Source organism: Anser brachyrhynchus, assembly GCF_964034855.1.
Source record: "Anser brachyrhynchus genome assembly, chromosome: Z".
Lineage (NCBI taxonomy): Eukaryota > Metazoa > Chordata > Aves > Anseriformes > Anatidae > Anser > Anser brachyrhynchus.
The window spans coordinates 46,125,137-46,139,918 of record NC_137697.1 but is presented as its reverse complement, the minus strand read 5'-3'; the positions used below and the strand labels follow the sequence as shown (position 1 = coordinate 46,139,918).

General features: G+C 41.3%; 1 protein-coding gene across 3 annotated transcripts in view; it reads left to right on the top strand.

The window, feature by feature from the left end:
- RAD23B (RAD23 homolog B, nucleotide excision repair protein) overlaps positions 1–6,753 on the top strand; it is a 41,712-nt gene extending 34,959 nt beyond the window's left edge. For 2 of the 3 annotated variants that reach the window (XM_080574844.1, XM_080574846.1), the window contains 4 exons: positions 148–271; positions 1,417–1,544; positions 2,513–2,689; positions 4,529–6,753. In XM_080574844.1, coding sequence (XP_080430970.1) covers positions 148–271; positions 1,417–1,544; positions 2,513–2,689; positions 4,529–4,642 — 543 coding nt within the window. In that variant the 3' untranslated portion in view covers positions 4,643–6,753. The other variant, XM_080574845.1, reaches the window with a different exon arrangement.
- Positions 6,754–14,782: the final 8,029 nt, after the last annotated feature.

Genomic DNA, 14,782 nt, shown 5'->3' with positions numbered 1-14,782 from the left:
CTGTAAATGCACCTGTCACAGCATCTCGCGTTGTATTTGCAGTGAAAACATTAACATTTTCGCTTTGTTCTAAAGAGTAAATAATACATGCAGTAAACCAAATATTTTTTAGCGTTCTGTAGGTAATAATGTCAACTGTGGCTTTAGGGTATACCTGGAGATAATCAGGCTGTGGCTGAACCCCCTCAAGCAGCGAGCACTGGTTCCTCTCAGTCTCCAGCTGTGGCAGCAGCCGTAGCAACTATACCTACAACTGCTAGTTCATTAGGAGGTAAGAAAGATTATATCTGAGTGGATGTGATAACCATATGCATTTAAGCACTTTGTGTTTCAGTGAATTTAAGTTCCATGGACTGATTAAAGTGAATTGGATAAGAACTGTAACATGAAAATTTCGTTAAGTGTGGTACTTGCTTAGAACAGATGGCTTTTTATATGTGAATATATCTGGAATAACACATGAAATGTCTAATAGTGCAGTGATCTTGCACCGTTCCTTCAATTCAGTATCTTAGGTTTCAATGTAAGACCACAAATGTGGGGGCAGTTGTACTTTCTCCCACTTAAGTTCTAGCTTCCTACTTTTGTGTTTCCCTGTGCACTGTTGAGTGTGACTATTCTAATACATTTACCACTTGGAAGTTGGAATATCAAGGAGGAAGCATACAATAAGGCAGCCAAATGTAGCACCTGTGAGACCTACCATGAGCTGGGACTCCTTGCGCTGCAGTGCGCCATGTGGACAGAGGGTTTAGGGCCTGCTGCAGAGAACTCTGTCTGAAGGGGAAATAAATACATGAAAGGAGTATAGTCAGTGAGTAGGAAAAGTCTTGGTCTGTGGCAGAGACAATGTCCAAGGTGTAAGCCTTGTTAGAGGACAGGGTATTAAAGACGCAGGTAGGACTGACAGGTAGTCATGGCATCATCTGTAAAGAGAGAGTGGGGGAATGGGATGTTTCAGAGCACTTCTGACTGTTACAAATTCAAGGCAATACCTAATAGCACAAGGTATATGGGATGCTAAGACTCGCTTGAGAAGGAAAGAAGTGACTGATTGCAGGAGGTGGAACTCAGTTGTAGATGTAGAGACCAGACATTAGCTGGCTACGTGTCTCAGAATGAGGTTACTCAGAGATAAGACTTAAAGAGAAATCCGATGGAGATCAGGGACGGAAGCCTGTTGGATCTTCAGAGAAAGCTGGGTGAGAAGAAAAGGCTTGGTTTAACCTTAGCAGAAAGAATTCTCAGTTAAAGCTATAGAGTTAGTTAGTGTGAGGAAATAAGCTCTTCTGTTTTTCAGTGAGGGGTATATTGTCCACCTTTGTGTTCTGTTTCTGTCTACAATTATAACGTAGGTATGCATTTTATAACAGTCTTGCTAACTTTTTAAAAGCATGTTAATTCACTGTTTGTCAGGACATCCACTTGAGTTCTTGCGAAATCAGCCTCAATTCCAGCAGATGAGACAAATCATCCAGCAAAATCCTTCTTTGTTACCGGCATTGCTACAACAGATTGGACGGGAAAACCCTCAGCTACTACAGGTGAATCTTTAAATAACAAAATAATGCTACTAATTTTGATTTAGAAAAAAGGGAGATGTTGACGTTACATAAGATAACATGTTAATTGCAGTTCCATCATGCTGTTGTTGGCTTTTCATCAATTGTTGCTGTATGGAACATCGAATCATAGAATGGTTTGGGTTGGAAGGGACCTTAAAGATCACCTACCTCCAACCCCCCTGCCATGGGCAGAGACACCTCCCACCAGACCAGGTTGCCCAAAGCCCCATCCAGCCTGGCCTTGAACACCTCCAGGGATGGGGCATCCACAGCTTCTCTGGGCAACCTGCTCCACTGCCTTGCCACCTTCTGAGTGAAGAATTTCCTCCTTATATCTAATCTAAATCTGCCCTCTTTTAGGTTCAAGCCATTACCCCTTGTTCTGTCATGACACCCCCTGACAATGAGTCCCTCCTCAGTTTTCCTATAGGCCCCCTTTAGGTACTGGAAGGCCACTATAAGGTCTGCCTGGAGCCTTCTCTTCTCCAGGCTGAACAACCCCAACTCCCTCAGCCTGTCTTCATAGGAAGCTGCTCCAGCCCTTTGATCATCCCCATGGCCCTCCTCTGGACTTATTCTAATACATCCATGTCCTTCTTGTGTTGGGGTCCCCAGAGCAGAACGCAGTGCTCCTGGTGGGGTCTCATGAGAGCAGAGCAGAGGGGGACAATCACCTCCCCAGCCCTGCTGGCCACGCTGCTTTTGATGCAGCCAGGATACGGTTGGCTTTCTGGGCTGCCAGCCCAAGAGGGGATGGTCACTGCAACTGAACTTAAACATGAAATTGAATTTCTTTTGTTTGGATTTAATCATATTTTACTACACATTTTTACGCTTGCTTTTGACTGTATAATTTACTGAAAATAATAAGTATTCTTACTTGTTGGCAGAACTAAACATGCTTTATTTCAATATATTTCTTCCTTTTATTCTCCTATGCATCACAGCAAATAAGCCAACACCAGGAGCATTTTATTCATATGTTGAATGAGCCAGTTACAGAGTCCCGCCAGGGCTTAAGTGGCAGTGATGATGGTGCCAGCACTGGAGGAGTAGCAGAAGCTGGAAATGGTCATATGAACTACATTCAAGTAACACCTCAGGAAAAAGAAGCTATAGAAAGGGTAAGCCTTTCTGCTTTTAAGTGTTATTTGGCTTTTTTTTATGGTGTTCACTATGTTTTTTGTATGCTTACAACATGCTTTAACTTATGCTATGTTTATTATTTTATGTTCAGTGGTTTTGAATGATTTTTGATATTTCACAGTTGGTGTAGCCTAGTTTATCAAATCACATCTCTTCTTGCTTTATAGCCAATGAGTATAAAATCTCTCGAGTCCTTACTTGAAAGATGCAGAGCCTTGTAAGTGATCAGATGCCATCTCTAATAATTGATGACTGAATAAGTTTCCCAGAGGAAAGGGACCCTCTTGCAAAAGTCTCAGACAGTACTATTTAAGGTAGTGCTAACTATGATGGATTTCCAGGTACAAAGAAGTGTCTGCATGGTCATTCTTTGCAAACTATTGGGATAGTTAAAGCTCTCATAGTTAAGTAGACTAGTTAAAGTCACTTCTTAACCCAGTTATTTGTCTGTCCATTAGAATTAGTTAATTACAGCTTTTTACACAGTTAAATACGTCTATAAAAATACATTTTTGAGGGTGTACCGCATTCGTAAATACCATGTGTAGCACGCACTACATATGGATTTATATAGATGGCAATGCCTCTGAGATTTTTTTTTTTAAGATCAAACTCTGAAGAATTATGTCATAGTGTAGTAACATTTCTGTTGTTTATCAGAAATTTTTTTTAACTGACAAAGCGAAAGGTTTTGTAAGGATTATCAGAAAAACCCTTTAACATAGGTGTCAACTTCCTAAATATCAAGAAAATGGACATTAGACAAAATTAGTATAATAAAACTGCTCGCTTACTTCTTGACAGATCGTCTCTAGTCTGCTGCATTTCCTTTTAAAACCATTTTATGCAGTAGAATATTACCTCTGCAACCTGTTGCAAAATCCAGCAAAGTGGGATGTGTGCCTCTTCCTTTTTCCATGAAAAACACACCTTAAAACTTAGGTGTCATAGTGCTACAGCTGACACCTTGATGCTGTTTGTAGGCACAAAAATGTAAGAATGGTTTATAAGTGATAAAAGGAAGTAGTTTCTTGCAGAGATTTGTCTGCCCTATATGTAAAATGTCCTGCAGGTGCTGTGAGGATTTTAAGAAAATCCCTAAATGACAGTATTTACTTGCCTTTGGCTAAAACAAAGATTGTTTTGCTGAGTTTTTCTAAGTGCAAGCTAAACCCATTTCCACTGTAACAATCTCTCCTCTAGTACTCTAATGCCTGTTTGTCAGTGTGTCCCAGATATTAGACCACTGACTTTTGAAGAACGGATTAAGCTCAACTGTCTTCTCATAGCTGAAATTTTTAGTCATTTTTTTTAAAAAGTGAAAGCCAGTTAAAACAACTGAAAGTATGGCATAATGTGGTATGTTGTGCTGTCTGCCAGTGATTCATAAATAAGAGGCTGGGAGATCTTGCTCTAGGCAAGTTTTGTTAAAATTGCTGAGCTTTGTATAATTAGTAGCTTAAAATGAGCATTGTTTCAATGTTTTTTCAACAGCAATGCAAAGTGCAGTTACTTCCTGACATTACTGTGACCCAAGTCTGTTTTAGCGACTTACTGTGGTAGTGAAAGAAAAGTGATATAATTCATGGTGCTTCCTTAGACTCACATAAATCACTTTTTTCAAATAAGAACTTAGTTTTGGTTAGTAAAGACAGAGGCAACACCTTCTAACTCTGCTCACTAGAGGTTATATTGAGCTAGACAGCAGTGTTGTTTCAAGAAAAGCATTAATTGCTTAAGTGGCATCTGAAGATACTAGACATACAAATAAGCTTATTATACAAACTGTGCTTTCTAAACATGTTTCTTTTCTTCAGTTAAAGGCACTAGGATTTCCTGAAGGACTTGTGATACAAGCGTATTTTGCTTGTGAGAAGAATGAAAACTTGGCTGCCAATTTTCTTCTACAACAGAACTTTGATGAAGATTGAGAGACCTTTTTTTTTTTTTTTTTTTTTAAATCTCACACCTCACACCAGTGCATTACACTAACTTTGTTCACTGGATTGTCTGGGATATTTGGGCTTATATTCATAATGCTTGGTGTATGGTATAAGGGTGGGGGAGAAGAAAATGTAGGAAACAAAGAGAAAAGTAAGTAAGTAAGTATGTCTGCTTTAAATTAGCAGATGCCGCAAATTACACAATGTAAAATAATATACAACCAAAAATCAGCTTCTGCAGGTATTTAGTTCCTTCTATAAACTGTAGTTTAACTTTTTTTTTCCTAGGGTTTCGTTCTTACTGTGGTAGTTCCAGAAATGTAGTGTAATGCCCTACTTCGTGCTCCTTTCTACTTAATATTGGTATTGGAAATAGCCTATACTACCTAGATTCTACAATCTGTATTTCATGGCAACACTGGATAGCAGCTTTGCAAAATCTAAACGATCTGGGCAAATGTAAACATGAATGCCAAAATATGGGTAGTTATTTTCCTGTTTCAGATTAGCTCAATTAGTGCAAGAATCCCATTAATTTTGTTTAATGCTGCATTAAAAAAGGTTTTCTTCAAATGAAAACCTATTTCAGTTAATCATCTTGATCATTAATTGAGAAATCCCTCCACCCCCCCATAATCTGAGAAGCTATATACAGACAGGTAAAATTATTCTTCTGTTTACAACTTTTCTTTTGGGGAAAATTGATAGATAACTAATTACTGTTCACTTTAATGTTACGTTGCTGTAAAGGTTTTAAAAGCAATAGATTGCATGTTTGGTTTTGTTATATGCGCTCCTGTGAATTGAATATTCTTTTTCTGCCAACAAACAAAATGCAAGCTTCAGTTTTGTCCGTAGCAGTGAGACTTCATTTACCATCAAATCAAATTTCACTTTCATACTTTCGTTGGACCAACTTTTACAAAAGAAAGTAAAAATGCAGTTGTAAGCATCTGAAGATACTGGCAATCTGATCTTGAGTAGATTGTAATGATCAAGCTATTTCTGACCAGTAAGGACTTTTTTTGGATGCATTTACTTTATGAGGAAAAGAGTTTAGAACTTGCATTGTCAAGCAAACAATCAAGTTACTGCAGTCCAGAAAGAGTCTGCAGACATAACTTCCTTTATATCGAAAATAAGCTCTGATTATATAGTTTTGAATTTTACTTCTTGTACCTACTTACCATTTACTTCATTTAGTCATCACAAAATGTAATGTCTTCTTTTAACATACATTGACTTTTAGAGACAATTTTGCCCATCATTGCAGTACTAGTGGTAAAAAAAAATACCATTTTTAACTAAAGTTATTTTGTTCATTCTTTATGTGTGAACACAACTTGGGGATCTTTTGACTTTTTACTGTTGTACTCCAATTAGCTGGATTACAAATTTATCTCTATAGTAATCAAGAAGATGTTAGTATCATTAGTGGTGCAGCAGTGAGCTGTTGTACCATTAATGGTATTAATTATTTAGTGGTTATAACCAAAGAAGGATTTTCTGCTTAGATTGCATAGCAGTGGATTTAACAACTACTTAAGCTAAAAATACAAGTCAAGTGTCTGAGGAAAAAGGTGCAAGAAACACTGAAGCATTTGTATTTTGTTTCCTCGTTGCTTGGCCGTAGTCTGTAAATAATTATCTGAATCAAATAATTAAATGTATTAAAACCTTCTTCTTTTTATCCTTAAACATCTGTGATATTTTTCCAGATAGTGTGTATGGTAGTTATTCAGATTTTATTCTTTTAAGACTTCATAGGTGCATATTGTTTATCGGTGATGCAACCAAAATTGTATCGGTAGAAGTGATACTGCTAAACAGAAAATAAATCTTTCATAATGCTTCATTTTGCAGAAGTTAACATTAAGACCTGAATCATCCAGTAGGTTTTAACTAGGCAGAAATATCAGTATATTTATGGATTTCAAGAGATTGATTTTAATGATGTAACACTCTGCCGTTAAAAAGGGGATAATTGTTATCTGTAAAAGGAGCAGCTGCCAGATGCTTGAAAAATGCCAGATAGATTCAAGTATTTCCTGAATGTACTTTACTACATAGCTGATACATAAATAAAAGAAAAGCTTTTAGTTTGTGGGAGTCTTTTGTACTGATGAAATTGTTTGCTATCAGAAATAACCATTCCTTCTCAGGAAGATGGAGAGGAAATGAAGAATGTCTGTGGGTGTTTCAGTCTGCTCCCTTCAGTTACGATTCTGAAATGCTGACTCATAAAAGCATTTGAATTAAAGACTGTTCAGCTTTGTCTTTGTAAAAGAGCTGGTAATTTGTAACTCTGTATGCAGACTGACTGATGGGTTTGTAGTGGCTATGATTGAAGCCTTACTAGTAGTTATGTTTCCATTTTCCAGAAGTGGAATGGTGTTCATACAACTTCTGATGACCTGTTGTCTGATTTTTATATGCTAGCAAAAAATGTTCCTGTTCTCTGGGGCCCCCAGCACAAGAAGGATGTTTTTCTGTCGGAAAGGGTCCATGGGAGGGCTACAGAGTTGATAAGAGGGTTGAAGCACCTGTCCTATGAAGAAGGGCTGAGGGAGCTGGGGATGTTCAGCCAGAAGGGGGGTGGCTCAAGGGTGACCTTTTTGCAGCTTTTCAATACTTAAAGGGGGCTTACAAAAAGATAGGGAGTGACTGTTTGCCTGGGCAGACAATGACAGGACAAGGGGGAATGGTTTTAAGCTAAAAGAGGGGAGATTTAGATTAGATATAAGGAGGAAATTCTTCACTTAGAGGGTGGTAAGGCACTGACACAGGTTGCCTAGAGAAGCTGTGGATGCCCCATCCCTGGAAGTGTTCAAGGCCAGGCTGGATGGGATTTTGGGCAACCTGTTTTACTGGGAGGTGTTCCTGCCCATGGGATGGGGTTGGGGGGTGGAACTAGGTGAGCTTTAAGGTCCCTTCCAACCCAAGCTGTTCTATGATATGGTTCTGTGAATACTGGAACACTTGCCAAGGAGAACCAGTATCTCTGTAGCTGCAGCTGAAAAGGAAGAATATATGGAACTTAACAGCGTTGAGAAGGTAAGTGTGACCTGAACAGGCTGTGTCAGCACACTGCTCCCTGCTTCTTACCAATGACTGCCAGGAATTGTCTACATGGAGTGCTTTTCAGCTTGTTCGCTGAAGATCTCTTAGGCATTTGGGATAGTTATACTGTTGTATATACTTCTGCAGCTGTGTCTAGAGACCTAGAATGATAAGTTTCTTTAGCTTGCAAAATAGGTACCTTTCTATTTTGATAAGGCTCGAAGCATTAATGCAAATACTGTATGACACAAAGGGCAAGGAGCAACATCCTTGAGATTCTTGTTGCCTGAGATAGGGATTTGAGATGTGATAGACCAGGAATAACCACATATTACAGCAGGCAGCTGTTTGCTATCCCAGGGGAAGGTTTCATAGCTACCCTTGTAATGTGAAGCATTTGACTCTTAAAATGTGCAGCAGCCAAAGTTGAAAAAATGGGGCAGCATCTCCAAAGTTCTTGTGTGTCTGTTTCTGTAGAATTGGCAAAAAAAATATCTTTTAAAATCAGTTATATATTTTTAGTGATATCTTCGAATTAAACTTGCATCCCCCTTCCATACATGCACCTATGTCTTTATCCTAAATCTCTCTCTCTTTTAAAATTCTCTCTTCCCTATTGGAGAAAACGTGAGCTGCAAAGGACATGCTGTCAGCTTATGTTAGAGAATGGAAGAAGAAAAATTCAGAAGCAAAGGTTAAGGAGTTGGATAAGGAAATGGTCAGTCTTTGTTCTGAGTTGCATATTAAACAAAACAGTGAGTGCTGAATCGCTTGGACAGTAGAGGTTTTCTCTGTAGAGAGGTTAGGCTGAAGAGTAGAGCCTGCGTCTGGTTGGAAAGCAGTAGTGTTTGTGAAAGGGCATTCCTGGAAGAGTTAAAAAGTATATTGAAGGTTGAGAGGAGTGGCGTCATGCAGCAGTAGTGAGTGGAGAGTCAGCTAACGAGTGAACTTTTGATGGGACTCTGCGTGCATATATAATTAAGGAATATTCAGATTGATAGAGAAAGTAGGAAGGGAATTAACATATTCAAGGAGACATCAGAGGCAAAGAAATGAAAGGCTCCTTTTTGGCTGCTAGCTCTTCGTCTAACAGGCTGTTTCTAAAGCTGGTTCTGAGAGGTGATAAAGAGGTTACAAAAAAAAGAGTGCAATAAAGGGAAGCAAATCAGTTTACATGTTTGTGAGAACTCTGCCAACATACAGTCTTGGACAGTCCAACCCGACTGAGGTGCTCTTGGTTAAAGCTGCAGAAAAAAGTAGTAATATGATTTTTATTTCTAGCTACATATTACGTTATGATCTGATGTGCTCTTTGGGTCTCTTCAGAAGCTTTTGTTGCTCAAGATGACAGAAATGGGTGATCCACCTAAACTGTACATTTCACAGTAAGATTACTGTTTGGTTTATGCGTACCTCTGTAGTGGGTGTATGTGGCAAGGCTTTGGTAGTGGGGGGCTGCAGGGGTGGCCTCTATGAGCAGAGCCCAGCAGCTGCCCTGTGTCAGATAAGGGGCCCGCTGCTGGCCAGAGCCAGGCCAGTAAGAGTTGTTTGTGCCTCTATGAGAGCAGATTTAAGGAAGGGGAAAAAAAAAAACCTGCTGTGCAGCAGCAGCTGGGAGAGAGGAGTTGAGGCAGTGTGAGAGAACCAGCGCTGCAGTCCCCCAGGTGAGTGCAGCAGGAGGGCAGGAGGTGCTCCAGGCAGGCAGCAGCAGTTCCCCTGCGGCCTGTGCAGGGAGAGGCCCCTGGTGGAGCAGGCTGTCCCCCTGCAGCCCATGGGTCCCACACGGAGCAGATCTCCACGCTGCAGCCCCCCCGTGGAGGAGCCCCCGGTGGAGCAGGTGGATGTGGCCTGGAGGAGGCTGCGGCCCATGGAGAGCCCCCGCAGGAGCAGGCCCCGGGCCGGAGCTGCAGCCCGTGGAGAGGAGCCCACGCAGGAGCAGGGGGTCTGGGGGGAGCTGCCGCCCGTGGGGGACCCGTGCTGGAGCAGTTTGCTCCTGGGGGATGGATGGATCCCGTGGTACGGAGCCATGTGGGAGCAGTTCTTGAAGAGCTGCTGCCTGTGGGCAGCCCCCGCAGGCTCAGTTCGGGAAGGATGGCATCCCGTGGGAGGGACCCCACGGCGAGCAGGGGCAGGGAGGGACCGTGAGGGAGCGGCAGAGACTGACTGCAGCCCCCATTTCCCATTCCCCTGCACTGCTTGGTGGGAGGAGGTAGAAGAGGGTGGATGGGAGGGAGGGTGTTTTTAGTTTATTTTTAGTTCTAACTGCTCTAGTCTACTAGTGATAAGCAATAAATTATATTAATCTGCCTATGCTGAGTCTGTTTTGCCTGTCACGATAATTGTTGAATGATTTCCCCGTCCTTATGTCAAACCTTGAGCCCTTTGCATCATATTTTCTCCCCCATTCCCTTTGAGGAGGGGGAGTGAGAGAGAGCTCAGCTGCCCACCCGAGAAAAACCACCACAACTTCCTCATAAAATATCAAATTTCCTCTTGGTAAAGGGTAGGATTAAGTAGCATACCAATGGACCAGTGCTGCAAAGTTCATTTGGACAACTAATTCTGATGGGATTACGCCACGAAAGTGTGAATGTAATTCACGATCCACCAGTACATGTGTTAAATTGTAGGAAGCAGCAGCAGAAACTCGGAATACTGAATCTCAGCAGAGCAGCAAGGTCAAGATGAGAAGCTATCAGGGTATATGAAATAGGGTTATAAATCAAGAGGGCCATACCATTTTTTACAACTGCTGTAAGAAAATGAATTGTTGTTAAATGAGGACATAGCTATATTGGTTTTTCTTCCTCATTTCTCAGAATTTGAAGCAACTGGCTCACTGGTTCACAAATACTAACAAGGTAAAATAAATGAAAGACCTTTTTTACTCCTGTTTAAAGAGTGCGTGCAGTGTCTAGGTTACTGTTCAAAATCAGTGACTAATTGACATCTGTAAATGTGTAACCTTAGTTGGCCTTGAACAAGAGTGATGACTTCACTCACTTGCAGGATAGCTGAATGAGGAGATGAAATTGCAGGATACAACTGTTTGGTATGACAATCTGTGGGAGAGGAACATAAATAACATTTAATAGTGTCTTTGTATGCTGCTGCTAGCAATGAGGCTTAACCTGTATTTCTGAATTCTGTTTAGAAGTCGCTGCACTCCAAAGCTGTTGGAAAGGATCTGTTGCTTTGCAAGCTTACCGAAGAGTCAGCTTCATCAGTTGAGTTGTATATCCTACCCTGCTTAAAGGGGATTCTAACTGAAAGCTAAGAATGCAAGTGAGGAGAATTGAGAAGGTCACTGACTTCTTCATGATGTGTTAAGAGCTTAGCCTTTTTTTTTTTTTTTTTTTTTTTTTGGGAAAGAGTCACAGTACTCCAGCCTCACTTTACATTTCTATGGTTAAATTGAATTCATGCATTTGAGACAGTGTATCTTGTGTTCATGCCATCAAGTGGGAGAGATAAGGTGGTGTTTTTAATGAGTTTGCAGGGTATAGTTTGAGGGACGAGAAGGCAAATTGCTTCCAAAGCACTAGTCATGGATCCTCTTTAATCACAGCAGGTCAGCTAGGAGAAAAATCCTACTACTCAAGTTTGTGTTTAAAAAAAGTGTCCTTTTGTGAAGTTTTCCTCATGAAAGTGTTACGAGCACATGTTAGTGGAGGTTACATGATCTAGTTACTTCTAATGCTGGCTCTTGGTGGGACACAGGCTAGATGTCCTTTTTGATGTGACCTAGGAAGAAACAAAAAAGAGCAACCAAGAAATACATTGTTGGAAGCTACTTTAGCAAGAAAAAAAAATAGGTTTGATGAGTGCATAGGCAGAATAGTGCCATGTTCTCTGTATTCAGATTTTGGTTTGAAGACACTGGTGCTGTAGTTTGTGTTGCTGCACTACTGCAGTTTGCGGTGTCTTTAGAATGCCTTATTATGCCTTAATAAGCCTTACTATGCCCTAGCAATGCCTTTAGAATGTCTTATTAATATCCAAGTGATTTAAGTCTGTGTTTACATCAATAAGTATCTTGTTGGTAAGATGTCTTTTGCATGATTGTAGTTTGTAGGCTGAGAAGATGCAAGCTTGTCATCTTACTCCTTCCAACTGAGAAAGATCTCTACTTGGCTGTCCCATCATCTTCATAGCCTGTATGGGACAATTAGTATATTTTACAAGTGACTGGAATAATATTGCTCCTCTTTTTATGTAGCTTCTCTTTGGGAGTTTTTCTTTGTAGAGAGAGAAAAACAATTATTTTAGAGTGCTGAGACATATGAAACCAGTCTTTCTGTAGTATTGCTGTTAATTAGATTCTGCTAATCTCCACTTTTGTGTATATGTGGACAATTCAGTGCCCTGAAAAGGGCTGAAACTTTTTTCTTTTGTAGAAACAATCACAGGGTCATCATGTAATCATAGAATCATAGAATATCCCGAGTTGGAAGGGACCCATAAGGATCATCAAGTCCAACTCTTGGCACCGCACAGGTCTGCCCAAAGTTTAGACCATGTGACTAAGTGCACAGTCCAATCTCTTCTTAAATTCAGACAAGCTTGGTGTAGTGACTACATCCCTGGGGAGCCTGTTCCAGTGTGCAACTACCCTCTCGGTGAAGAACCTCTTCCTGATGTCCAGCCTAAACTTCCCCCACCTCAGCTTAACACCGTTCCCACAGGTCTTGTCACTGGTGTTTACAGTGAATAGGTCACCTGCCTCTCCACTCCCCTTCGCGAGGAAGTTGTAGACTGCGATGAGGTCCCCCCTCAGCCTCCTCTTCTCCAGGCTGAACAGGCCAAGTGACATCAGCCGCTCCTCATATGTCTTCCCCTCTAGGCCCTTCACCATCTTCGCCGCCCTCCTCTGGACACTCTCCAACAGTTTAATGTCCTTTTTGTACTGTGGTGCCCAGAACTGCACACAGTACTCAAGGTGAGGCCGGACCAGTGCAGAGTAGAGCAGGACAGTTGCTTCCCTCGACCGACAAGCAATGCCGTGCTTGATGCACCCCAGGGTACGGTTGGCCCTCCTGGCTGCCAGGGCACACTGCTGGCTCATATTCAACTTGCTGTCAACCACAACCCCCAGATCCCTCTCTGCGGGGCCGCTCTCCAGCATCTCGTCGCCCAGTCTGTACGTATAGTCAGGGTTGCCCTGTCCCAGGTGCAGGACCCGGCACTTGCTTTTGTTAAACTTCATGTGGTTGGTGATTGCCCAGCTCTCCAATCTGTCCAGATCTCTCTGCAAGGCCTTTCCACCCTCAGCTGAGTCCACAACTCCTCCAAGTTTGGTGTCATCAGCAAATTTGCTCAAAACATCTTTTAGTCCTACATCCAAATCATTTATAAAAACATTGAAGAGGACTGGCCCTCAAATGAAGCCTTGAGGGACCCCACTAGTGACCATCCACCAGACAGATGTGGCCCCATTAACCACAACCCTTTGAGCCATGCCCGTCAGCCAATTGCTCACCCATCATATGATGGTTTTGTTAAGTTGTATGCTGGACATTTTGTCCAGTAGGATCCTATGGGAAACCGTGTCAAAAGCTTTGCTGAAGTCCAAAAAGATCATCGTTATAAAGTGACTGTAATCAGATTCAAGTACTGGTTGCTTAGCTTGTTGCTCTCCCTTCGTCTCTGACCCCAGCAACATTGTTGCTTGTTTTCATATTAACAATTATAGTTTGTAATTGTGTAGTAAACTACACTAAGAAAATGAAAATTGTACAGTTCATCTGACAAATTAAATTAGCAGCTCCAGATGTGTCGACAGAGGCTGCACAAAGCTGTCCAGGATTCCTGTATGGCTGGCTCATGGTGCCGATGTAAGGAACAGGGTGATTATGCATTTGGGGCAAGAGAAGGTAAAGGTGAGGGATTGTGAAAGCATGCAAGTGAGGTGGCTAGATACCTGAAGAAACCTCTATCTCAATTGTTTATGCAAGAGTTTTTATGGAGATAAGGAATTACGCAGCTTGAAGTATCAGAGTTGAGGTTAAGTTCTTATTTCTACTCAAAGTTGCATCACTTATCAGAAAAACTGATTGTAACCTCAGGCTGCTGGGATGTGTGCTGCTACTTAATGGAGTCTGTTTCTGCAAATCTGAATATATAAATCTAAGGACAAATAACAGTTTGGAGAGCTTGAATGTACTGCTAGGAATTGAGGTGATTTGGGTTTGTCTGTGAGAGTATACTAGAGTTTGGACCTCTGCTTGATCACAGTACAGGCTGTTCGGCAAATATGAGTAGCTTGACTAGTGTAAAGGGCTGTTACAGTCGTAAAAAAAATAAAAAATAATGGTTAGAAAGGAGGTGAGATGGGGTTTTTACAAATAAAAAAGCTTGTGGGGCTGTTTGCAGATGCTGTGCAGGTTACACGGTATGAGTGAGTCACCAAGCTATGGCACATCCAGCTCTGGAAATGAGTCTAGGAATCACAGCATTTATTTGCTACCCACAAGTGTCTGTGAAGGCTTTTAACAGTTTCTCATCTTGTTCTTTTTACTATTTTTCTTAAAGGATAACATTCTATAGCAGTTACAATCTTAATCCTTAGGTGAGGTGGGAAGGCTTTTGACCACTACTGGCGAACCTAGAATCAATGGGATTTAAGTCAGTTTTTCATATGGGTGATATCAACTTCATAGTTTGTTTGACAGATGGATGCTGCTGTTCACTCAGGACCATTTCTAGGTTTCAGGAACATTTTTATCTTAGCTTATGTGAATATAATTGGAACAATGAAGGAGCGGATGCAGTTGCTAACACACTCTCCAAAATACTTGAAAAGTCATGACAGCCGGGTGAAGTTCCAAGTGACCAGAGAAAAAGGAAACATCACACCCATTTTTAAAAGAGTAGTAAGAAAGAGCTTGGGAACCGCCAACCAGAGAGGCTCATCTTAGTTGCTGGTGGGATCATGGAACAGATCCTCCAGGAAGTTGTGTATAGATATAGGGAAGCCAGGGAGGTGATTAGGGACATCCCTCATGGCTTCATCAAGAACAAATTGTGCAGCCTTGCAGAGCAGAACTTAAGGATACTGGTGGATGAAGT